The 26,316-nt window shown below is 33.9% G+C and overlaps 1 protein-coding gene across 2 annotated transcripts in view; it reads left to right on the top strand.

Annotated features, from left to right (window-relative positions):
* Positions 1-26,316, top strand: part of Mhcl (Myosin heavy chain-like) — a 156,177-nt gene that overhangs the window by 105,879 nt on the left and 23,982 nt on the right. For both annotated transcript variants that reach the window (XM_090114166.1, XM_090114167.1), the window contains 2 exons: positions 16,040-16,188; positions 17,140-17,263. In XM_090114166.1, the coding sequence (XP_089970292.1) occupies positions 16,040-16,188; positions 17,140-17,263 (273 nt within the window). The remainder of the gene's footprint in view (positions 1-16,039; positions 16,189-17,139; positions 17,264-26,316) is intronic.

Below are 26,316 nucleotides of genomic sequence, written 5' to 3'. Positions count from 1 at the left end.
CGACGGATAGTAGGCGAAATGAAAATGAATCCGAAATCGATTTACCACTGTCGCCCGTAAAGAACATCGTACAAAGGTTGGAATTTAAAACGGCAACAGAATCGAAAATTGAACCTGCGCAATTTATAAACTGTAAAGTAATCCCGCCAGTTCACAAGGTTTTGTGTGTAGCTAACACTACTTTCCACAACCACTTGAGCACACTCGTCGGTCGTCAGATAAGATACGTCGAATCCTGTAATGATACAAAATTATGTTCTCAATATGGGAAACTGCCCCTACAAAAACCAATCGACGAAAAAATATCAGATACGCATTCAGATTGCAGTGACGACTCCGGTCACGTATCTAATGACGCCGTACACGACAGCGACGTGGCTTATGATACTATCCGGGACTTGAGTCCTGTGGGGACCGTGGATGAAGTGGACTGTAAAGTATTGAGTGGACCTGGACAATTCGGGAGTGGTGTGGCCGCCAGCAATGTTTGTCCCGTGCGGCCGGCGCGGCGCGGGGAGCGCAACGAGGTCGTTAGCGGTACCCACGCCAGCGCTGACGCTCCCAAAGTGGAAGAACAGGTACGCGACACTGTTGACATATCGATAACAACAAATTACAGGTGACTGCTTAGTTCGCCTGTCAAAACAAGCTTGTACTTCTGACACGCCGCAACATAGATTTATCACATCCATTTAGTAATAATCTAAACTGTAGTGTGAGACAAACTTCTGTTTTGTTATAACAGTTTCCTCAACAACGTAATCTTACAATTTTTATTACGTATAGTTTATTACCATGTTAATTTCTAGAAGTATATCCATAACAATACTAATAACAGGTAGCGATGAACATTCTAGCTTATTATTATGCGAGCATTTGATAAATTTTCTAAGATATGCCTGCCTAATTAGCATTTGCCATTCAAAAGTAGACAATACATAGACGTGATAGGAATCGGTCAACTGGCATAAAACAAGTAACAGTGCTTTCACGTATACATTATATACATCGACATCAATTGGCATAAATACCTGAATTCCCAACGTTACGTGACAAAATTAACGCTCAAATAAAAACAAATTTCAACACCTAACCTTTCGTTATAGACCGGGAGATACTGACACAAAATTTCGAGTCATTTGTAACAAGGATGGCGGTTCTACAGGGGTCTTAGTACGCAATGACAAAAAGAAAAATGATGGTGTGAACGCTGGTACCGGTGGCTTAGTCGCGTGGGCGTTTGTCGAACTCGTCGGAAAAATAGCGAAAGTCAAACGATTTGTAACACAAAAATTTTAGAATTTACCGATAGCCCATAAAAAAGGAGAAGGCGGTAGTGTCATGCCATACTTTTCCGGTGTGAGTTACAGCCCGCCATACCGATGCGAATGTGTTGATTTAAATAAAACAATCATTCAACCATTTGTACCAGGCTAACTTTTGCACAGGTAACTATCGTCGTGCAGCCATTTACGAAAATCGCCATGCCATACTTTTCGGACGATTCCAAATGGTCGCCATACCGCCGAAAATCTGCAAAAAATTTTTATTTCGCCAAACTTTTTGTACCAGTATTGCATTTGGATTTTTGGAGAGTATTTGATAAAATGTGACCATTATTATATTTGCCATACTTCTAGTAGGGGGAAAAAGTGCTGTCATACTTGAAAACTTAATTTATTATTAATTTATATAAGTGAAGATTTCCAACACATAGATCTTTGAAATTTTGTATTTATATTTGTTGATCCTCAAACTTACAGGAAAAATAAGTGCCATACTGTTACAAATCGTTTGACTTTCGCTATTTTCCGACGAGTTCGACTAACGCCCACGCGACTAAGCCGCCGGTACCAGCGTTCACGCCATCGTTTTTCTTTTTGTCATTGCGTACTAAGACCCCTGTAGAACCGCCATCCTGTTACAAATGACTCGAAATTTTGTGTCAGTATCTCCCGGTCTATTACATTTATAAATCGATGGTAAACTATTAGATAACAGGCTTAACACGAGACACACTAATCAAAATCCATAAATTTGCATCTAAAATTCATCTGTCAAGAGGCAATTGACTCACAATCGATACGAACCCAAACCGGCACAGCGCTTATGTAACTTCCTATCGGCATTCTTTCTGTCTTGAAAATTTTAATTAGCACGAAAGTCTTCAATTACGTAATGGAAGTAAACGCTTTAAGTTCCTTTTAAGATACACGAGGAATCCGGTGTAAAGTGTCTTTCATAACACATGTCAACATGCTCCTACCCAACTTGGCGGTATATGTTACGTATTCTACATAAAAACCATTCGTCAAATCAACTTTCATTCGCGATTGAATGCGGATTACAAGTTATTACGGCACGCTGGAATTTTACTATTGTTTAGATAACACAAACGGCAAAATATTAAACTCACTTTCACTGTGTTTTCCGGCGCGTCTCTCGCCTTGTATGACGTATACGATTTTCGGCAATTAGTACTACGTTTTCAAAAGTACCCATCCACACACACATCCCTCAACGTGTTGTAGTGCAAATATAATGCCAGTCACTTTCTGGTTTAACTTTCTTTCATTGTTATTCGATTGACTAACACCGTTACGTAGTTTAATACATAAATTACTGCGAACATCTTTCCATATTTGTAATATTGAGACGTCAAATTCAGTATACGCGATACATAATGCTAATGGCCGACCATTATACCACACATTATACTTAAAATTAATTTCCCAATTTGTCTTAAAATCAGGCAAGCGTTTACGTTTAAGTGAACAATTAATGTGCTTATAATACTTTTTCAACTTTCTCGAATGAAGTTCAGCTGAAAATGGCAAATAATGCAGTACTTTGATGATATTTAAGGAGCATAAATAAATTTAGAATATTCTATACATGGTAAATGAAACACATTTCCTCTATAAAAGACAGGTAGAGAGTGTGTCTCTATTTCTAACAAAACGTTCACAATATCTCTAAAAGAACGTACAGAACATGTCTTATAATTGCTAGCAATTACCTTCAGCGGCGTTTCACCGAGATTCCGAGTTTGTAAACAATTCCTATCATCTCTGATACGGTTGCATACGAAATACGAAATAACTTTCCCTTGATTATTTAATAGTTAATTTCGTTTCCCGTACCGGTGTACGATCAAAGCGTTCAATTCGCTCGGTCACGTACCCTGCATTGCTTTCGTACATAAATTGTGATCTCTCCACACCGCATGGTACATGCCCATCACGTAGAGCTTTCCCCGCTTGTGTCATATCCTTTCTTTGGATGTTTTCTTAATGATATCATTCATGGGCTCGTTTGAATGAAGACATGCAACTATTGAGTTTCTTGTCGGTCCTTCTCCCATAGAATCCCGAATTGGTGGTAAATGTTAAAAATGTGTTATGACGATTCGACAGTGCTTCTAGAAGAAGTCTAATTGAATAAATAAATGTTTGTTTGTTTGACATGGCTGGTTTGTCGCTCCCGGTTAAAGAAACTTTGAAATGAAGTACACTACAATTTTTATCCGTGAGCGAACTTCCTGGTAAAAAGTAAAGTGAAAACTTTAAAGCTTACTAGCTTGTACTATATTTTATTCTGTGTTATGTTATTTGATATGCACCAAATATTATCCGGATCCGATTAGCATTTCTAACGTGATTGTGTAACAAAACTTTCGTTTTTTTTATAAAAATATATGATAGCATATTCATAAGAATATTTTATTAAAATATTAGTCTGTTTCTACAATAGCAAAATTTGTGTTTAAATTATGTATTAAAATGATGGTCAACATGTATTGTAACGAATTCAATGATGATGCTGTTTACTTGCTTCTTGTTTTTAAGAAAGCAATTATCATAATGTCATAATCGTTTAAATAATTACGCAATCGAAAGTTCCGCGTAATATATTGCTGCTCTCTTATGATAATTTGGCTTCATTATCTGTACAGTGTTTCACTTTTATAATGACACCCAGCATCTCACGTACGCTCCTAACTACTATAATATGCATACTTAACTTTAATAAAGTCTTTAGTTTGCACGATTTAAAATTCATAACTATTATTTTTAAAAGTCTGGTAACACGTAGGTAGAATAGTGCCAAACAGTAGTAAATTATGTTTTCATGTTTAAAATAATGTCTCTACATAAATCAAATCCTCTCAACTGAGTTACAAATTTAACATAAAAATTTTGTGAATTAATTTTAAATTGATTGAACGCAAACCGAGTCACATATCATAAGTATCTTTCGCCGATGCTTATCAAATTAATCCATCAAACGTACGTTTCAATTGCAATAATATAATTTAACTGCACTCATAAACTAGTTTTATCTATAAGGAACGTGAAAATCGAATTTCTTCACGATATATGAACGGGGCAATCGTTTTCTAACACCAATAAGGCAATTGTTAGAAACAGCTACAATTTGCGAGCTCTCGCGTCTCGGCGTGGACAAATTGTTTGTGTAATTTACGAGATGATGTGAGTGTGTGCTGTTTGTTCAGGGTTCGCACATGACATTTCTTTTTAACACGCTTTTTTGGAAATATATATGTTTTAGGAACATGTATTATTTGGTTATTATGTAGAAATGCACAACAGATCTTTCGTTTTAAGTTTCATCTAGAAAATATGTAAATATGTTGGTTGCTTTCTTTTATCCACATATAAAGAAAGTGATAATTAAACAATTCTTCCACTGATGTGAATCAATCTTATATCTTTTACAAATAAAACATTTACATATTTGAATAATCTTCTTAGTAGAAATCTAGATAAATTAAATCGTACACACAGCGAAAAAACAAAAGTTGATATACATAACGATTCGATCGATCGACTTTCGTATTCATTCGGTGATAGCGCCTTCATTTATCCAGAGCAATTAATCGAATAGATTAATATTGAGTAAATCGAATAGATTCATATAAAGTTGGTGTGAGCCCTGAGTAACATTACCGTCTTTACCATAGGGGCACAGGGGGCCAGTGCCCAGGGCCCCCCATCGTCTGGGGGCCCCCCTGGAGGAGATGTAGGACTGACAATTTTTCTCACATAAATCTCAAAATATTTTATTAAAAAGCAATACACTTTTCTCGTTGCCAGAACGTCAGATCATTTTCAGATTTATTCGAATCAAAACATCTATGTATAGGAATAATTCGAGTGATTCGAACACCATTATAATTAACTTATCAGACATATATTTTTACTTGAATTATTTTGGGAATTATGAAAATTAATAACAAGTCTAAGGGTGCACTCACACACATCAGTCACCGTCACGGCACGTCACCGGACAGGATTAAAGAAAAATATGTATCAATAGTTCTAGTATGACTCTGTTCCCACACGACAGTCGCCGGCACGAAATCTATCAGTGACGTCCCCGGTCAGGCACGTCAAATAATCTTTCCATACATGTATCATACTTTTATCCCCACTCACCCGGTGCCGTCACGTCTCAGTTCAGTCAGCGTCGTGCTACCGTCAATTGCTACATGTTCTCTAGCGTGACACACGTCTAATCACTCACTAACCTGATGTATGTGTTCAATGATTCAGTCAAACCGGCGACGTGACTGACGGACAACATGACGGTGACTGGTGTTTGTGGATACGTACACAAACCGTCACCGATCAGTCATCGGTGACTTGACGGTGACTGATGTGTGTGAGTGCACCCTAAGTTTACAGAATAGCATACAACGGCGTTGTGACAAAACTTTAATCTCTGGGCCTCTAGACAAGTGGCAGAAACGCTAGAGAATAGAATCCGCTATTGATACTAATTGATATATGCTTATATGACGTTTTGCTAATGTTTCGGTCACACTACCAAGGACGACGACGACCACGACCAAAATTCCCATCCAGCCGAAATTTGGTAAAATTATTAAAAACACAATCTATACTTAATATTATAAAGCTGAAGAGTTTGTTTTTTTTGTTTGAACGCGCTAATCTCGGGAACTACTGGTGCGATTTGAAAAATTATTTCGGTGCTAAATAGCCCACTTCTTTGGCAAGATTATAAGATACCAAAATCGTTGAATTACTTCATGACGTTACGGTATTGTTATGATGCGACCTTGAAATTTTACTCTCAACGCGCCTAAAGAAGTTTCACTTCAAAAATATATTAAAATTTCCTATCCTTCTGTTACTAGGAAAAAAAAATTCCTAAAAGTCAATAGATAATATATAGGTTTTTCGTGATTTTTACCGAAACGGTAAGTTTTATCATATAACCACTTTTACCCAAATTGTAGATCATATAAAACCGGCCAAGTGCGAGTCGGGCTCGCGCACAAAGGGTTCCGTAGCAGCAAATATAATAAATTACAGTTAAATCAACCTATCTCAAAAACTATAAGAGATACTTTGATCAAACCAAAAATCGTTGAAAGAGTTAATAGCATGCATCACCTCTATTTTTTTTAGAATTTTATACCCCGTAGTTATAAAAATAGAGGGGGGGGGGACATACTTTTTACGACTTTGAGAGCTGATATCTCAAAAACCGTTCACTTTAAGAAAAATGTTTTTTAGAAAACTTTATATCATTTTAAAAGACCTTTCCATTGATACCCCACACGGGTATGTACATCGAAAAAAAAAATTTCATCCCTCAGTTACATGTATGGGGGGCCCCACCCCCAATTCTTTTTTTTACTATTTAGTGTCATATTTTTGTAGCGGTTCATACAACACATATTCCCATCAAATTTCATCACTGTAGTACTTATAGTTTCCGAGTAAATCGGCTGTGACAGACGGACAGACGGACAGACGGACAGACGGACATGACGAAACTATAAGGGTTCCGTTTTTGCCATTTTGGCTACGGAACCCTAAAAATTATCTATACAAAAGAATCAATACATTATTTTCATAAGATGTAGCTTCCTACCATTTTCTAAGATATAACGATTTATAAACTCATCCCATCCTTATAATATGCACACGTTTCTTAAATCACTTCACACCTAAATGATTTTATGATAAAACTTATCGTTTCAGTATTAATCGCGAAATCACCTATTTTTTTTTATTTATAACCTGGAATGTATTGAATGTAATTTTGTATTTTATTTTTAGTAATCCTTTGAACAATTTTACTAATTTTCTGCTGGATATGAAATTTTGTAGTTTTAAAGGTTTAGTGAACTCTGTTCACACCGGACCATTTCTATACGAATAGATGACAAGCGTTTTGACTTTTGCCATTTGCCTTGGCCTTGAATAAATTATGTTAATAACGCACGCAATAATTTTGATCAATTTGAAACGGCTACGAATGAAAAAATCAAGACGCTAATTAAAAAGATAAATTTGAAAAAGAGAAAGGTAATTTCAAAAAGTAATTCTTTAAATATTTCTTAATTAAATTAAATTTAAGTCAACTTTGGATCGCCATTACAGCAGCAGCGTTTCAAATGAATTATATAAAAAAAATAAGGAAAAAAAGTTTCCTCAAAAGACCATATAATACAAGATTGGTCAGAAGTAACTTTTTTGTAAAATGTATTAAAAAAATGGAGCAAAAATTTTACATAGAAATTTTCTCGTTTCTTATTACTTTTTTAATTTTCAATTTAGGGCAAAAACATATAATTGTGGGAAAAAATTTGTATACCTATTATAGTTTGATTTCTTTATGTTTCAAAGGGCCCCCAATTCTTGTGTGCCCAAGGGCCCCGGCATAGTCTAAGACGGCCCTGCTGAGTAATGGTGGCAATCGCAGCTCTGCAGGTGGCTGATAATGACAGGCTGACCCAGCTGGCCGTCTCGCGATAATGGGCCCCGACACCCATTACGCTAGACCATGAGCTAGTGGTGTTTCTTGTATTATGTAACTGAATAATGAAGAGAAATTGGCATAGCTTTTATTGTAAACTAAATATGATTTTGTAATTGCAATCTTAATGATATTACTAGCTGACTCGGCAAGCGTTGTTTCGTCAGGAAAGTCTTATAATATGGAGAGAGAAAAGCTGTTAATGACATATCTCTAAAAACCTTTTAAAGGGAAACAAAAGTAATCAGACTAACAAATGTAATATGTAATACAAACTTAACAAGTGATACTGAATAGGTTCAGCTTTGAGTGGGTGAAGTGGGATTAGTAAAGCTCACTTGTTTATGTCCAAGAAAGTGGACGTGTGAAACTTTCACACTGCTGCATTCAAATGTCTCATCAGTAGGAAAATACATGCGCTTATCTAAATCTCTGCTAATATCTAAGAAAAGTTTAGGTAATATTGTTAAACGCAGTGATAATTTATATCAGTTATTAATTAAACCTGTAATGTTAACAATGTCTTTGAGAAAAGCCTATACTTCGAGGCTTTTCTCAGACTTTGAATATCTAGCCAAAAGTCTGCCAAATAAATAATAAATACATATTCATGAATATATACGTACTAAACGGTATGTATTCGGTTAAATTTGAACTCAAAAGAAAACATTTCGAAAAATATCGATTTAAAGCTCCAATATTTACAGGTGTGCACGACATTCCATTAAATATTAATTTATTGTTATGTCTCAAGCTCTTACACTACAGTATTCCGTTTCTTGTAAAACAGTATTTAATTAACATCTCGGCTCTAATGCGATGTTACATTTAATTTGCAACAGATTGAAGACAGTGTCGTTTGAAGGTTGTATCAATTAGAGCTGCTGCAGAACACAGTATAAAGCTGCGTTTTGTTATGATACCATTTATTAGATAATGTTGAAAGATGTCTAATAACTTCATTGAAGGTTTATGATAAAGGCTACCATTAGTAGTAGTAATAATGGAATACCAGTTCTTATGTATCACTTCTATTAGATAGAGCATCAACAATTATGTGTATATTAATTGAAAAATACATAATGTGTGTAGAATATCTGAATGAAGCTTAGTTATCATTACATCTCATATTTAAAATACAGGAATGAATTATGATACATACATGTATTTTTTGTTATCAGATTTATTCATATAATAGTCCGGGATCCATCGCCCATTTTTGCAAGTGATTACTATCAAGCTAATTTTTCGTGAGTAGCTTTATTTTGATGAGATGCCCAATAATTTCATGTACGAAACTCTCGATTGTGGTAGCTTACAGAGGTAATAAGGATAAAAATTTTTGATTTGACGGTTCTCAAATATTTATTACGCAATTTGTAGGACAATATGTCTGTTGAATTATATAAGTATTAAATAAGTGAAAATAAAAAAATCAGCTGGTTGGTAATCATTTATGATGACCTCGCTATCGATACACATTAGAAAGGGGGACTCTTTGATCAAACCATAGATTTTGTAGGACAAATGTTTTTTCGAATAATTTAGATAATTATCTTGAGATTGAACAAAAAAAAACATTCAGTTAGTAATTAATATTTGAGAACCATCAAATCAAAATATTTTATCCTTGTTTCCTCTGTTAGCTACCACAATCGAGAGTTTCGTACATGAAATTATTGGGCATCTCATCAAAATAAAGCTACTCACGAAAAATTAGCTTGATAGTAATCACTTGCAAAAATGGGCGATGGATCCCGGACCATAAGCAAAACATACATTATAAATTCAGAAGCTTTTTATAAACGTTTCAAGACAAAGCGCAGGTTAAAGTTCATTGTTTTTGCGAAAACGCGTATGTTTGTAAAAAACCTTTGTATTAAAGTAATTGTTTGCTCTTGAAGCAATGACCGTAACCTCTGCTGAGGATTCATCTTGAATTTTAATTAAACTTTGAATCAGCTGTTTAAAATGGTTTGTTATTTGGAGATCAAGTATGAGTCATGTAGTTTGATAGAGTCATATTTTTCTTGAGGTATATTAAATTAAATGAGGATTGAAATACGGTTTATTGGATTATGTTTGGTTGTCGTATTTTTGTAGACTAGGATTGTGCTAGGATGCTATATAAGTATCAGAAGTCTCATTCAACTTTTAATATTTTGAAAAATGAAATCCGGTTGATATAAAATGTGCAAAAACCACTAAAACTTTCTAGTCTTCTAATTCGAGAAGAATGCATGTTTCTCTGTTTTCTAAATTAAAAATGACTATAAATTGATTTGTTTAAAAAAAGGAGAGTAGATATATTATGAACTAGCAGTCCGCCCCGGCTTCGCCCGTGGTACATATTTACGTTTTCTCTACATAAGAACCATCCTCGTACTTCAAGGAATATAATAAAAAAAGAATTATCGAAATCGGTTCAGCCGTTCTCGAGTTATGCGCTTACCAACACATTTTGCGATTCATTTTTATATTATAGAAGAAGAAGATATGTATTCAAGTAATCATGCTCTATGAAGAGGACTTTGAATATTATAGAGGAAAAGTATGGTAATTTACTTTAAAAAATATTCACATATGTAATAGTAGGGGAGCCCAAGAGGGGATTTTGGGATTTACTCGAGCGCGTCAGATTACTATAAGGGACGGTACCTTAGCTATTCATTAGTACCTCTAGTCAATATGAGCAGTTATGGTTGGTGGGTGCGCTCAGGGGCCCCGCTGGAAAATTTGAATAATCCATAATTCCCTAAGGTTGAGCTCGAATCGTCAGATTAGCGAAATGGGGACTTCTTATATTGTAATTAACCCCCCCCATATATTAATCTGACGCGCTCGAATAATATTACTTTAATTTTTTACCCTTTCTTCATAGCGATTAAATCGCCACTTAAATCGTCAGATTAACGTATACTTTTTTTCAGTGACGTCCTGGAGCATGCAAAATATCAATATCTAACGCGCTTGAGTATTTCCAAGCCAATTTTTTTCTTTTTTAAATTAAAAAAAATCAAAAAACCCTTCCCCACCGCTAAAAGTGAAAACATTATAGGACCTTTTTTTCTCGCTATGGTCTAATCTACCAATTCTAATAGGTTCCCGTGACGCTCGAGTAAATCCACATTTAGCATCCTGGGCTCCCCTACTATAATAATATAATATAGTATGTTCACTCCGTAAAATGTCCTTGAATATCTCCGTCGGAAATTGCTTTTTTTATAAGTTTTAATTTACGCATTATCTTCATGTGTATTCTACATCCTTTAAAATTAAAAATGATGAGTAAATATAAAAAAATAAACTAATTTAAATCCATATAAGTAGTATAATTAACTATTACCAAGTGGTCATTCAACAAGTTTTGTTAAAATGCAGATTAAAAAAGAATTAAGTGTCGTTAGATTATTAATGACAGAAACAAGTATATTGGATATAATTTTAAAGTAAGATAAAACCCAAAAGACTTAATTTAACGGTAAAACAATCTTTTGTTAAATGTAATTATTTTGAAAACAATTAGCAGCTTTTATAGTTTTTAACATCAATTGAATGTCGGCTATTGTTCCACGCAATCAGAGAACATGTTGATACAACGATACCACATCATTTAAACGAAGGTTTCCGATTACACGTCTATAATAACGCATATAATTGCATGATGCAAATCTCAATGCAATCTTGAAGTCAATAGAAGTGTGTTAAGGCTTTTTTTGCGTGCACAATATGTAAACATTGTTATCTTGATGTGTTGCTGATTGTTTGTTTGGAGTATTCTCTGTTGTATTGAATTGTTTGTATGTCCTCGTTTGAATTGCTTATTATTTCTTTCAAGCTTCGATAATACATAGATGTATTACAATTTTTTTCATGAAAATTAAACTTCTGTCTACGTTAAACAAATGAAGAAACATTAAAGGCAAGCATGTAGAGCATGCACGATTACTGCTATCACAACACAATATGACGATCTGTACCACTGTTATAGTAATTTATGTATTTACTGAGTAGGTACATTAGTGGGGTACTTTTCTGGTCTAATTAATAACAGTGTATTTATAGTACTGTAGATAGCTGGAGATCAAGGACATGAACTTGAGATAGAGATGACTTTATAGTGGAGTTTTTTTATAGAGCGGACAAAACTATTTTCGCCCATATACGGATTTACCTAAATTGTCACATAACTATCCAATATTTTGACTTATACTATTGTTTTTAATTCAAAATTATATGCATATACACATGTAAATTCAGACATGGTCATAATATATAAATTTGTTTCGTTTTCAATTTATAACGACATGTATTAATAAGAGAACGTTTTGTTAGAACGTGAAGCTGATAATCATAGAAAATGCAATGAAAGTCACGTTCCATTGGCTAATTGATAGATGTTGCTAAACTAATTCAAAACAACATTTATTGGCCAGTAATTGGCGCCAGATCCGAGATAAAGTTCAATCGGTCAGCGGAACGGATATATGTAACGTAAATATTTATATTTATAAGTATTAAATATCGTGTTTATATCTTATGAAGTAATGGTTTATTTATATCCCTATATTATATCATTAATATGTTTTGATTAAACTGTAATTCAGAAGCAATGAAATTCACAGCATTATTCTCCATTTACACGCTTCCCAATAATAACTTACTTATTTAATTTGTTTAAGTAGTTCAATGATGTTATACACTTATACCGTACGGCGTACTGCCATATGAAGATACAATTTCCAATTTAAACTTCCAATTATAATCAGTAGTAAGTAAATTGGTGATTATCTTTCAACTCGTATTACGCTGTCTACTTCTGATTCAGGACGAATTCATCAGTAAATTAAGCGACAAATAAAATATCTTTCTTCTTGCGATTATTTTGTGTTCTAATGATCTCAATAATATCGTTAAGTCTTATAGTCAACTACAACATAGAAATCTGATTTGGAAACTTTTTCTGTCTTATTTAGTTATCAGTTATGATATACCAACTACAAAGAATGGAGTTGATACCGATTATGATGAAGACCGGTACAATTAAATAAATAATAAATAAATATTTCAGGACAATTTTCACACACGGCACGATCTGATCCCATACAAAGCTTTTCGCTTGTGTTATGTAGGTGGCTGATAAACATACATAATACGTAATATTAAATAAATACTTATATAGATAATTAACACCCAGACCCAATTAAATAAAATTTAAATCCTATAATATAAAGAAATCAATTATGATATTAATATGTAATTAAAAAAAATAAAAAATATTATAAATATGACTAGCGGTCCGCCCCGGCTTCGCCCGTGGTACATATGAAAAATAATTTGGAAAATCCAAAAGTGCACGCCTCATAATTTTTTTTTAATAAATATTTATTAATTATTATTTTTGTTTATTTAATAACAATTAAACCACATCGAATCAGACCCTGAAAAATGAAAGGGTTCTATTCCTGAGCATACTCAAGCGTAAGAGAAAAAAAAAGACTCGATTAGTAAAGTATTTCGGTCGCTATCGTGTTAACAAGAAAAAGGATCCGCACATACAGACACACGGACGTCCAAGACAGAACTTTTTTAAACTGTTTTTTAACTAGTTTAAATAACAAAAATGACATCAAAAATATCATGAACGTTAAAAATAGTGTTTTTTCTTAATATGTGTGTGTATGTATTATCTTACAAGTGCAATGTATGATACATAAAGACATTTTAAGTTTGAAAAATCAGATGTTTTGCGCGAAGTGACAGTAGTACCCACCTCAACGCTTCGCTTATGAGGCGTGCAATAGATGTTGGCCGATTCTCAGACTTACCCGATATGCACAGAAAATTTCATGAGAATCGGTCCACCCGTTTCGGAGGAGTATGCAGACTAACATTGTGACACGAGAATTTTATATATAAGATAAACACGACATTGTATTAACAATGTCGTGTTTATTTCTTATATTATTCGTAATATACTAACTATAACAATCACATGGAGTTATATGACAGGAATTTCCTAACAGAAAATTGCATTGTATTCACACGTACTGATAATAAAGTAAATAAAACAACTATTAAATCAAAATAATAGTTAAATCACGTTTATGTCGAAATCGAATGTATGTATGTATATTTTGTCTTCGGACTTATCCTTTAGGTTTGGTATTAGTAAAAGAATAAATTCATGTTGGTAAAAAATTTGTTTCGATAATATGAAATATGAATGGGTTCATAGTCGAAATAATAACGTTGATTGAAATAATTGGCAAAATTATGAATTGTGTCGTAGCTAATAGTAGTGAGTGTTTTTCACGTCGTAAACTTAATCTTAACCAATAATTCTATTTGTAGTTGGACTAGTCACGAGACGCTTGATATTTGTAATTAATTAGTATTTTCACTAGTATACGCGCGTTTTTTAATCATCAATAATGTATTGATGAATTACAACAGAAAAATTACACTTATCCTTAAAGTTTAGTTATAAAAGAAAGTTAACTACAAACTTTCTTTTATAACTAAACTTTAAGGGCATTGATAATTACTCTAGCGCGTCCCCGTTAAAGACAATATTTATTATAATTCAATTTCATGAAGTAATTCTCATAACAAGGCAATTATCTAGCAACGGTATAACGTATTATTTGTCTAAGTTATTACTATTATAGAGCGAAGATCTGGCGCGATATTTATCTCGATTTACAACTTGTAGTGGCTGATGCCGTTAGTGCAAACAGCACGCAAACACATGAAGCATAACCAGTGTTATGTGTTTAAAAATAGGCTCTAATAAACTGGTTGATTCAGTATTGATAGTATGTTTTTATACTATTGTGGTAAACCTGTACTCGGAATACAAAACGTTAGTTACATTGTAAATTGATAAGTAATTGATAGCAGGATGTGTTCATTTAAACTATTATTGATGCATATAAGGTATTATTAACAGTAATGGTTTGTAAACATATCCGACAGTTCTATCTCTTTAAGTGATTTTCTAGTTAAATAAAAATTTACTACGTGAAAATGTACCTCTATATAAACCAAAACATGGAGGCTTTAATATAAGTTAATTTTTAGGAAATTTGCTACTGTTTTTGAATCTATTCCAGTACATAATTTTCGTATTAATGTATGCCACTCAAAATAGCATAAATCACAATTTCCGATTGCGACTACTGTTTGTCTGTATTGGCATTAAGTGGGTCGAACTAAACGAGGCGACAATAGTTGTCAAATGTAACCGGAGTGGGTCACAGTTAATGATCGTTACATGACCACTACATAGTAAAAGTTGAGGAAATACCTCGTAAACTGGTGGTATGTTCACTGCGACCCACCTAGTGAGATGCATTGTATGCAATTATATTATGTATTTGCTTAAATTGTTGCTTCTAAAGATTTTTATATTTTTTTCTCTTTCTAGTTGATATTGCTCCATAAGGCTACTTTTAATTGTTCTTATTAGTTACCTATCATTATTAAGTTACATTATTAGGATTCATTACTTACCAAATATAAAAACAACAAAAGCTTAACAAAATTGAAGAGCGTAACTAAATACATGCTTGTCTGTCGTCTGAAAATATAGAAATGTCGATTATCAGTCGAAGGCTGCAACGTTCACTGAATTATAACTGTAACGTTAGTTTCGGTGAAAGTGAACGCGCTGTTTCACGAGAAATAAAAATATATGACGTCACAGCCACAGATCGCAGTGTTCGTCGCTTGCAATTGCAGTCAAATCAATTTATTATCTTTTTATTATGCAACCTTTAATTATTGGTTCAAGGACGAACAGTGATTAAACACGATAAAATCATTACACTGAGAGGTTTTATTGCAGGTTTTGTTTTATACATTCCGATAAAGGTTAATTTATAATGCGACTGAATTTCGATTCCCAAAACGAAGGTACTGTATATAACTGTATTTCTTTTCGTTTTGCTTCTCGACTACTCCGTGGGTTTTCAACAGCTTGACATGAATTGTTCTGTGCTCTATAGGAATTTTTAATCATTTGTTCCCATTGTAGAATCTGGAAAAGTACTTCCCCCTGGGAACATCGGTGTCGGTTTTTGCATGTTGTTAATTACATTTTGTTTACTAATATCAATTGTAATACACATTTTCATACATCCCTCATGTACAGATCTATTACATTATGTTTACTATGTGTATCCATAAACAAAATTAATTTATCGATTTATCTCCATTGTCACAGATCATGTTCCGCGGCGGCGTGGTGGGCGAGCTGGACGCACGGCGCGACGCGGCGCTCGCTCGCGTGCTCGTGCGGCTACAGGCGCGCGCGCGCGGTCTGCTCGCACGACGCAGAGCCCAGAAGCTGCGCACACAACACACGGCTGCTAGGTAAGATAGTTTAGATTTTAGGTGTGGTGGCGAGGTGTTGTTCCTGTGTAGTGATTCCTTGAAAAGTTAATTTGAACTACGAGGACTATTCAACAACGATTGGCTTTGTTTAATAGTCCTCGGTGGTCGTTTATGGGGAAGTAGACGGATGACGCTGTACAGGATAAATAAATCTTATCCACGAATACGTCTTTAATCCATACAGCGTTATTCTTTTACTTTCGCTATTCAGAAGAATTTCAGGAAATATGTATTGTTACAAAGCAGTTGTGTCTTTGTAACAAATTAACAATACATAATTCCTGTATCTAGCAATTTTGCGTTTGAAAAGAAATTAGTTTTCAGATTTTAGAAATTGTAAACAAGACATTCAAAATTCTATTGCAAAATTACATTCTATTCTGATTGAATGACTTTCTTTTTTATTGGTTTTCAATTCATTTCAATAATGAGATCATAACAAATTATATCATATAGAGCAATATGTCCCATTATGGAGGCCATTGACTTTCTAATGTACAAATACACTTGTGGGTATCTCAAGATAAGTATTTTTATGCAAACTAGAATATAGTAGTACTCTAGCTATCTCGATATAATCTGATCGTAATTTTTTTATATTATTAGACCAACTTCAAAGATCCATAAGGCAATCTTCATCATTTACATTTTTACTGCACTTTTGTAGGGTAATTATTTGCCGCATCAAAGTTATTTCAAGCTTTATCGAACATCAAAGTATTTGGGTTTCGAACTGTTCAATTTAAGCTTTATTTTCATACAGCAGGTCAACATTAAATGTTTTTCGTTATTAATTTCAAAAAGTTTTTTTTTCAACCAATAAAACCACCTGTTGTGCTTTTTTATTCACAGATTGTCTATTCTTATTGTACTTGTCTCTGTGGTGTACAATAAAAAACTTTTGGATTTTAATACATGTATTTACTATAGATGCGTCCAACGCAACGTGCGCGCGTTCCTGGCGGTGCGCGACTGGCCGTGGTGGCGGCTGCTCGTGCGCGTCACGCCGCTGCTGGCGGTGCACCGCACTGAACATCGGTTGAAGCAGGCGCAGGTATTAACAGCTCTAGGATATTACATCTTGATGGTATTAACAGCTCCAGGATATTACCATCTCTATAGGTATTAACATTTTCATAGAGTCAACGTCTACCTGCATAGCTCTTTGTCTAACACCTAACGAATTGAGGCTCACAAGCCAAAACCGCGACGATAACTTAAGCATAGGGAATCTAGGGAAAGCAACTTATATCCCGCGATATTGGTAATGTGTACGGCTTCTTTTTAGCAGAGGTTAGTGTATTTAGTAGCCCAAATTTATAAAGTCGATGATCAATAAATGTTGAATGACACATATTACTAATTACTATCTTATCACTCAACTCTAACCCCTGAAATTGTAAAATGCAAAGAACACAAACACTTATATTGCTTCATACATCTATCAATTACAGTTGATAATAAATAACATCATGTCGAAAGAATGTATTTTATCTATAGTATGTGCAATGTGTTGATTTATGAATGGCATACGGGTAGAGAATCCAATCCCGCATCAAAATCGCGATCCCGCAAGCCTGCGGGATTAAGATCATCAATCCCGCGGATCCCGCGGGATTTGCGGGATTGATTTTAATTATTATTATTTTTGTTTCATGTAATTTAAAGAAAGAAAATACACACAAATATTTTTAATTATTCTTATCAACATGAAGCAAATTTATCACTTATATTATAAACTAGCTTTCCACCCGCGGCATCGCCCGCGCAGTCAAAGAAAAACCCGCATAGTTCCCGTTCCCGTGGGATTTCCGGGATAAAACCTATCCTATGTCCTTTCTCGGGTATCAAAATATATCTCTATACCAAATTTCATGCAAATTGGTTCAATAGTTAAGGCGTGATTGAGTAACAGACAGACAGACGGAGTTACTTTCGCATTTATAATATTAGTATGGATAGTATGGATTAAATATAATGATGTTTAAGACAATACAATATTCACAATATTTCACGTTTCATATTTATATTTTTATTTGAAATAGAACATATTCATTGGTTTTAGAGGCATTTAAAATCAGCTTATTTTTTTTTAAATTTGATCTTATCTTGTTGCATAAATAGCCAGCGGTGGAAATAGCACGCTCGTCTTCCACACTTGTAGGCGGAATTGACTTTACATAAGTATAAACAGCTTCCAAATACTTCCCCCTATTCCCTCCACATTCAAAAAGTGTCAATATCAAATCAGTTGAATTATCTTGAGTGGGTACACGCACAGCAGCTCTAGACTCTGCCACCCATTCAGTACGCGCAAAGTTTAATTCCCGTGCGCCGTAGGGGAATCCCCAGTCATAGAGTACTGGAACTGACATTGATTACGTTCTGTTCCGTCCGATGATAGTTCCGATCATCGTCTGAGCCTATTTTTCTTCCTTTTTTTCAATCCCGCGAACGTGCGGGATCCCGCATGAGTAATCCCGCAAAAAAGGTGCGGGATCCCGCATTAGCGGGATCCCGCGTTTGCGGGATTGGATTCCCTACATACGGGTGATTAAAACCATTAACCAACATTTCCTAATTGAAAAAAAGGTTTTTCCGTAATGAATATTTATGTACTACCACGTAATTCACTTTCTTTGTGACAGTGAAAGGTTTATGGTACATAAATTTATTTATTGTTAATGATGTAGACATTGAAAACACGCGACTCAAGAGCTTATAGGTGGAGAAATCGATTGTATTGTAGTTTGATTTGCCGATCCGTTTATTTAGTTGACGTTTATGACAAAACTATATTAATATTAAAGCTAAATTAAACTCTAGCGTAAATTATTCTCATATTACGTGTAAAACGAAAGTAAGTAGGTAACCTGTAAATTTCATAAAAGCTTTTGTACACGTTTGAATGTTTAATATATAGACAAATTCTCAAAATACTTCTGAATACATTTCTGCATTCCACTAAAGTTCATAGGATTAAGTTGTTTTGGTGTTATTCAATTTTAAAAGGTTTTCGACTACCACGAAGATAAGACATATTACGAACAAATAAAGATATAAAATTTCGTAACTGTATCCATTCAAAAGCTATTAAAAACCGTCCACCTCAAGAGGTTATCAACTAGTTGACTTATATTAGCGTGTAAGTGCTTCCTCACAGATTAGAGTCAGTGACCCGGTCTATCGACATAATAATAAGTGACTCTTGTGGGCGTAATCGTGTAATTTCTTGCTCTAGATATATGTAATGGTCAAATAGGATATGACTATTGTTTAGTTAAATTAATAGGATACGTATTCATAGCTATACAGCTATACAGACGGACTTTCGGCAGTGTATAATAAAATGTAAAGTTTGCCTTCTGACAAAATATTCATTTCTTAATAATTGCTTTAGTTTAGTGAATATAATAAAAAACAATTCCCTAGACCTCTATTTCATAGATCTATACTTTTCCTATTACCTATTACTTTTATCGACCAATTTTATCACAAACAAAATTTATGGTAATGGGTTGAGTAGGATACTTTAATTACATTTACAAAAAACATCGAGCAATTTTACGAATATGATGGTACAAAAACATCTTTCATTGAACATTTATAATTGCTTAGGTTAGAAATTCATTTTATTTTAATTCTCCTTCACATTATAAATACCAATGTTGCAAAAACAGTTAAAGCAACTACTCAATAAATCAAAATTCCATTAGAAAATTCAATTATAGAATTTCATGAAATGGAAGCTTTGATTACTTAAAGCTTACTATAAATTTTACATTTGCGATATATTTTAGTAATTCAATAAAATATATTATCAATAACACCGCATGCTTTATTGCTATAAAACTTTATATCGAGTTTATTATTTATCAAACGTTCACAGTAAAAGTATTGTGAATTAATTACTTACTGTGAAATTCTATCTAGCAGTAAGCTATAGACAATTTAATATAATTGATTCAATGATTCTATTTATGTGTATTTTTGTATTAGGTATTTTTATAATAAAATATGTTGAGAAGTTTTCACTAAATTCACATATATGGTCAAAAGTCAAGTGATATAAAAGGAAAGAAGCATTTAAAAATATTATCAATTCTTAACATAAATTCTTTTATAATTGGTGAAATCAAGCACTTTGTAAACATATCAAGATTCACCGATCTATTTATCACTATGATATGTGGATTTATAAATATTCAGAAGTTTTTAAAAGTCTAATTTATGTAAATAAGGTAATAGCAGAAATGTCGTGCATAAAATGTTAATGGCCATGTTTATCACATGGCCATTAACATTTTATGCATATAAGTATAGACTAATTTAAATTCACGGTCCCGACTCATTTATTTTCTAAACCATTTAAATATATCTTTGTATGTATTATAATTTCCTTGAGCAAACTTTCATAGAATAATTTCTTTCATCTCTAGAACTCCCAAGATATAAACTATGTATTATCTTTTTATAGTACGCTATCCCATCTTATCTCCATGGGCACTTATATCAATCGGTTTTGTAATATATTTTTTGTCTTCACTCAGCCGCCAGTAATTACATATCAGTCAACAGAGATTTTATCGTCACAATATACATTATTTATCTGTTAGAAGAAAGCAGGAAGTCTAGTGTCACGATAAAATGAATAAGTCATTGTGGGTGGCAAAAAATATGGAACAAAAAAGGATACTTCTCGATCAAGTGGAACCAAAATTTCATGGGAGACATTCCTGTGTACACGGAATACTCTCACCCAAAAAGAATTTTAACAAAAAACAGAATTTAGTCTTACCCGTTGAAAACTATAGTTTTTGTTGGTTTTATCATCATTCCAAAGCTTTTATTCCACCTTATGCGATGTAACCAAGCCCAGCCAGTAATTTCTGCATACATCAGCGTATTAAACAGTAATTTCTATATGCATTACGGGTCAGGCGATTAATCCAGGACTAGCGAAGGGTCAGCCAGAGCTTGTCATACGCGGGAATGTTAATAAACACCGCCGTTCATATTACAGCTGCGAGACGATGTTATCAAATGACTTCCGCGTGCAGCGATGCACAATTTGCTAGCTAATCGAGAATGGCCGTTAGATTATGATAATCATTATTCATATTCTTGTTGTGGCGGCTTGTGTGTTGGTGCAAAAACACTAAGTCATTTGACTCTGACTGGACCTCCTGCGTTGATGTCATTAGGTTTGGTGGCGGTCGGATATTTCAATCAAATAACATGTAAGTATGTTTAGAAAAGCGTAGGTATCTTTAATTTGGCATTATTGGCGTATGATGGGATAGGAGTTTTTCATTGATTATGTTTTTATATATCCACGATATAATGCCATGAACATGATAAACAGCATACTAATTATAAAACGACTTACTTTTTTCCATTCATACATGCATATCGCGGCATAGACTAAGTACACAACATTAATAACGGGATTGATTCCCACGATTGAAGACAGAGTGAAAAACTAACCATTCGCCGACGATAAAATATAGTATATACGTACCGGTCCTCTATTTCCATAGTGACATGACGTCCCATACGTATACTAACATACAGCTTGATTATTGTTTCGTTCTATATCTGGACAGGATCGTAAATCGTAGCGACTCAGTCTAGCCTTTTTATAGGCTCGTCTGGAAGACCTAGTTTTTTTGTTTGTCTTTGTCTGCAGTTGGTGCGTTTGATACGGTTAATTGTAAATGGACGTTGAATGAGTTACGCACTTGATGTAAGAAGGGTTTATTTATTGCTCTTACCGTATTCAGTTTATTACACTACATAAGTAATGCTTCTAATTAAGAAATGCGGCTGTATGTTGAAACGGGGTTGTTAGAAAAGAATATTTTTCTTTATGTCTTGTTTAACACCCTTTTTTACTATTAATAGAAAAAATATGCCAGACAATTTTAGGCCCCAGAGAGAACTGTTTGTTTTGAGAATTTACGCAGAATATTGCTTATTAATTAATTAAGCTTACGCTACGATTATTGTCACAATGAATAATATAAATCGTAGTATTCATAAAAGCTTTTCTTAAGTACGGGCTGTGTCAAAATCGAATACCAATCGAGACCGCACGATGAAATAAACCATTGTGAATTATGACCTAATACATTTTTTATAATATGTACATCACATATGCTCCCGTTCATCACTATTAGAGCTTTTACTATTACCATATAAGGCAGTTACGAGAATGACGATGACACGATCTATTGTGCACTCGTCAGTTATAATGTAAATGAGTGAAACGATCAGCGAAATAGAGCGAAACAAGTTGATTGAACACAAAGTTATGTTGTTCATATTCGTTCGTTTCTAACTAGATGCGGTATGTATGACAATAACTGTTATTACCTTATGGAGGTAACTGCTCAATTATCGAATGCCTCCGTACTTCTACTTTATACTAGTCACGAATAGATAATTGGTAGTCTTAAATTAAGGGTTTGAGACATCGAGATATATGTATAGAGGGGTTATTCCAAACAAAAACATTGCGCGCGGCCGATGTGGTGGGGTACGTGTGGAACGAGCGAGGCGTGGCTTCAAGTTCAAAGATTAAGCAATGCGTGCAGATGCGACACATTGTGCAATCTGTTTACTCGGTACTATCTGGTGGTACTGATACTAGGGAATTAATAAAACGATGATTTTATATTAAACTATGTATTTTAATTTCCTTTAAATAATATCAATTTAGTAAGCTTTTGTCGTTTTGTGTAGTAATCAATAGTTTTATCAGTTTTTGCTTCATGATGTAATCGAATTTTGGAGTATTGGTTTATAATAGCCCTAATTAAATGGATACGATGATTCAATGTTGATGGCGTTTACGTAAAAGAAACTCACATTTGAAAAATCTCACGTGAGATTCGAGGATGGGGGAGGGGTTGAATAAATTCTCACGACATCTCACCAGGGGGGGAGGGAGGTGCAGAAAATTTTAAAAAACACCTTACGTAATTTATGGATGCCCCCTTACTCGATCACAATTTTTGTAACTTTACTATAAACGGAACTACATTTAAAAATATACTTTATTTATTGAGTTATAAGGTTGCTTCCATTCTGTTTATTTACATTCTCAAAAACATCAATCGCCGCAGAGGTGGCTTGCGACAAAGGCGGCTTGTGTCAAAGGCCTCGGCGATATCATTAAAGAACATAATATTATGTACTTACTTTAGGCAAACTTGTAATAAGATCTATTTTACTTTCTTATTAGTCCATTTGACAAGGATATTGGGTAAGATACCTATTGGAATAATTTTATTATTATGTATGTAGTATGTACTAATTAAATCCGCGAATAAAAAAAATTTTTAGTCGTGAATATAGAAATTGGGTCGCATTTTTTTAATCCGCGAATAGTGAAAACACGAATAAAGGAAGCGCGATTAAAGAACTTTTACTGTATTAGTTTCTGTGAATGTTGTGTTTATTTGTAATTGTTGTGCATAATAATTTATAAATCCTATTGGAACAACTGTTGATTAACCTTTTTTTAATAAATAAAAATAGGTAAATAAAGAAATATTACTTAATATAACCTACCGTTTTACTTTGCGTAGTCGGGTAAAAGTATAAATATTTAGGTACTACACCACGGTAATCTTTCCTAGTATATATTGTATATACATAGTTAAAAGATCCAGTTACATTTTTTTAACAGACTCATCGATAGTGTCACGTCTGTGCTGTTAGTCTATGAAAAATGGCGCGAAACGCAGAACGCGTGGTGATTTTTCGTAAAATGATAACAATATTAGTAAAATGCATGACTTACTCATAATAAGGAAACTTACTGGTGAAAAGTCACTCCTCGGGCTTTGTTTGTATTATGGGAACTGTTAAAACAATATCTAAGCAAACACGAAGGCATTTTGAACAGAGCAATAACACGTGTTGACGCGGCAAGCGGGGAGCACAGTCCGACACAGACTAAAGAGACTTGTGATTCTTACCTCTAGCTCGTGTTAAAGAGAGTGTAGTAGCGATCGCCTCTCTAGTACGTAGTACATTCTATCTCGATGGTTTGAGAGCGTATATTGGAAGGTTTGTTCTACTACTTGCAACTTGCAAGGAAAGTAGCGTTGATCATTTGAAGTCTATGATATATGATTATATTTTTCCAAATGTGCTGCTTTGGAAGACCAATAACGCCTTTAATTTTTTTACTGAGTCTTCTGATTAGTGCGGTGTGTCTACATGTTAAGTTCTAAGCGCATATAGAGCATTCAATAAATGCTGTCAATAATGAAGAAGTATTGACAATTTTGTGCAGACGTACGAATGAATAATTAGGTCGTTCGTCTAAGCTTTCTTATCCGGGAAGTGAAAATCACTTGAATTATAACCGCACTCAGTGTCCAGTACATTGTAGAATACTAACTGTTCCTGTATTTACAATCCTCCTACGTCTGATTTACATCGAGTTATGTAAGGGACGCTCTGTGGTTTTATACCGCTAGTAATAATGATTTTATGCGCTTATACTATCATCTTCCTGGGTTGAATGGTACTTGATTGAATTAATATTGTGTTTGTTGTTAATGTCTTCATGTAATAAAGTAATGAGATAGTGTTATTGATTGGACAAGCAATGAACTCTCTTAGTTGGCTGTTAAGGGTTCGAAGTGCTGTTCAAGCGATTTCTAATTAATAACACGTGTGAGGATTAATAAGCTGTAATTTAACTTTGAAATGTTAAGTAGTATCCCTACGAGTCTCAGATCTTCTACTCAGCTTCTATTAAGCATAATGTATGTATACATATGTAAATCTTACTTACCTAATTCTTCCTGAACGAATTTACTTTGATTATGGTATGGTTTTCCTATCACACATTAGTTTGGTTGGTATCATATACCTAAGATACAGAATTAACATATCCTTACCTTCTTAAGCAGATATTCAAATATAAAGTTATAAACATTTTAAAGATAGCATTTCACTAGACATTTCAGTAGATATACATCAATGCAATCCGTCTTAACAATGTTGCATATTTCCTGTCGCGATTATCTGCCACATGAATGCACACATAAAGTACTTTTCCCCAACACAACTATTTTACGCCTTTCTCCATTACACGCCACATTAATATATGTTTTATGATCTGTGCAATAGCTGCTATAATTGCATAACGATATATCTCGTAATAAATGCACTGTTGATGCGTCGCAAAGCACTTAATTCCGGTGCGTTGCGGAACGGGTTTTCAAAGCAGTATATTCAATTGATATGGATTCTAGTAAATATAGATAACAGATGAATTAGCTCTGTGTGAAAGTTTGATAATGTTATTAATTTGAATGCATTTAATATTTTATTCAACAATATCACAGATTAAGCTACTATAAACAATATACAACATTTTAAGCCACGCATTGCTCTCCATGATAGGTAAAAAATTTATAGTTATACGTATTTCTAAAAGAATATATTATAATATTCCATCGAGATAGTATGTACTACTATATATTATAATATTCCATCGAGATAGTATGTACCGTCAAATGTGGCTACTTGACCGTTACTTGGCAACTTGACCACACCTTCCGTTTAACAACAAAATATCAAATTTTGTAGAATTGAAAGCAAATTGACCTAACGTATCGATGTTGGTAGGTTTTTAAAATATTAATTGGCAACATATTTTAATTTTAAAGCGGTAACGCTGTTGGTTCTCGCAATATAACGTATCGAAGTGTGACTGTGACTAAGGATCTTTTGCCGGTGTCAGTATTATTATGTTTGTAGAGCTTAAACTGCACATCTCAGGTGAGTACAGTTTTGATATGTTGTGTAATAAACCCTAGAGATTGATTTTACAGTGGGAACTATCCAACTTTAGGCTCATCTGTCGAAATATTTGCTTGGGCATTGATGCCTCAGGTTAGGTCAAGTTGCCATTGACGGCTGCGTGGCAACTTGACCTACGCCTAGGGTTGACACAAAAAATAACGTGACTGCATTTTTTCCTTTTTTTATCTGTTTCGAGTTTTGCATAGTAAAATCAATAAATTTGCTGCAAATTTCGGACAGTCCAGATACTTATACTCTCTTTGATGACAACGATTTAGC

The sequence above is a fragment of the Colias eurytheme genome, chromosome 21, assembly GCF_061535395.1.
Source record: "Colias eurytheme isolate Ceu_HAF_F1 chromosome 21, ilColEury1 Martin Lab GWU primary, whole genome shotgun sequence".
Lineage (NCBI taxonomy): Eukaryota > Metazoa > Arthropoda > Insecta > Lepidoptera > Pieridae > Colias > Colias eurytheme.
Note: the sequence above shows the minus strand (reverse complement) of the source record. Positions and strands in the feature narration are given on the sequence as shown.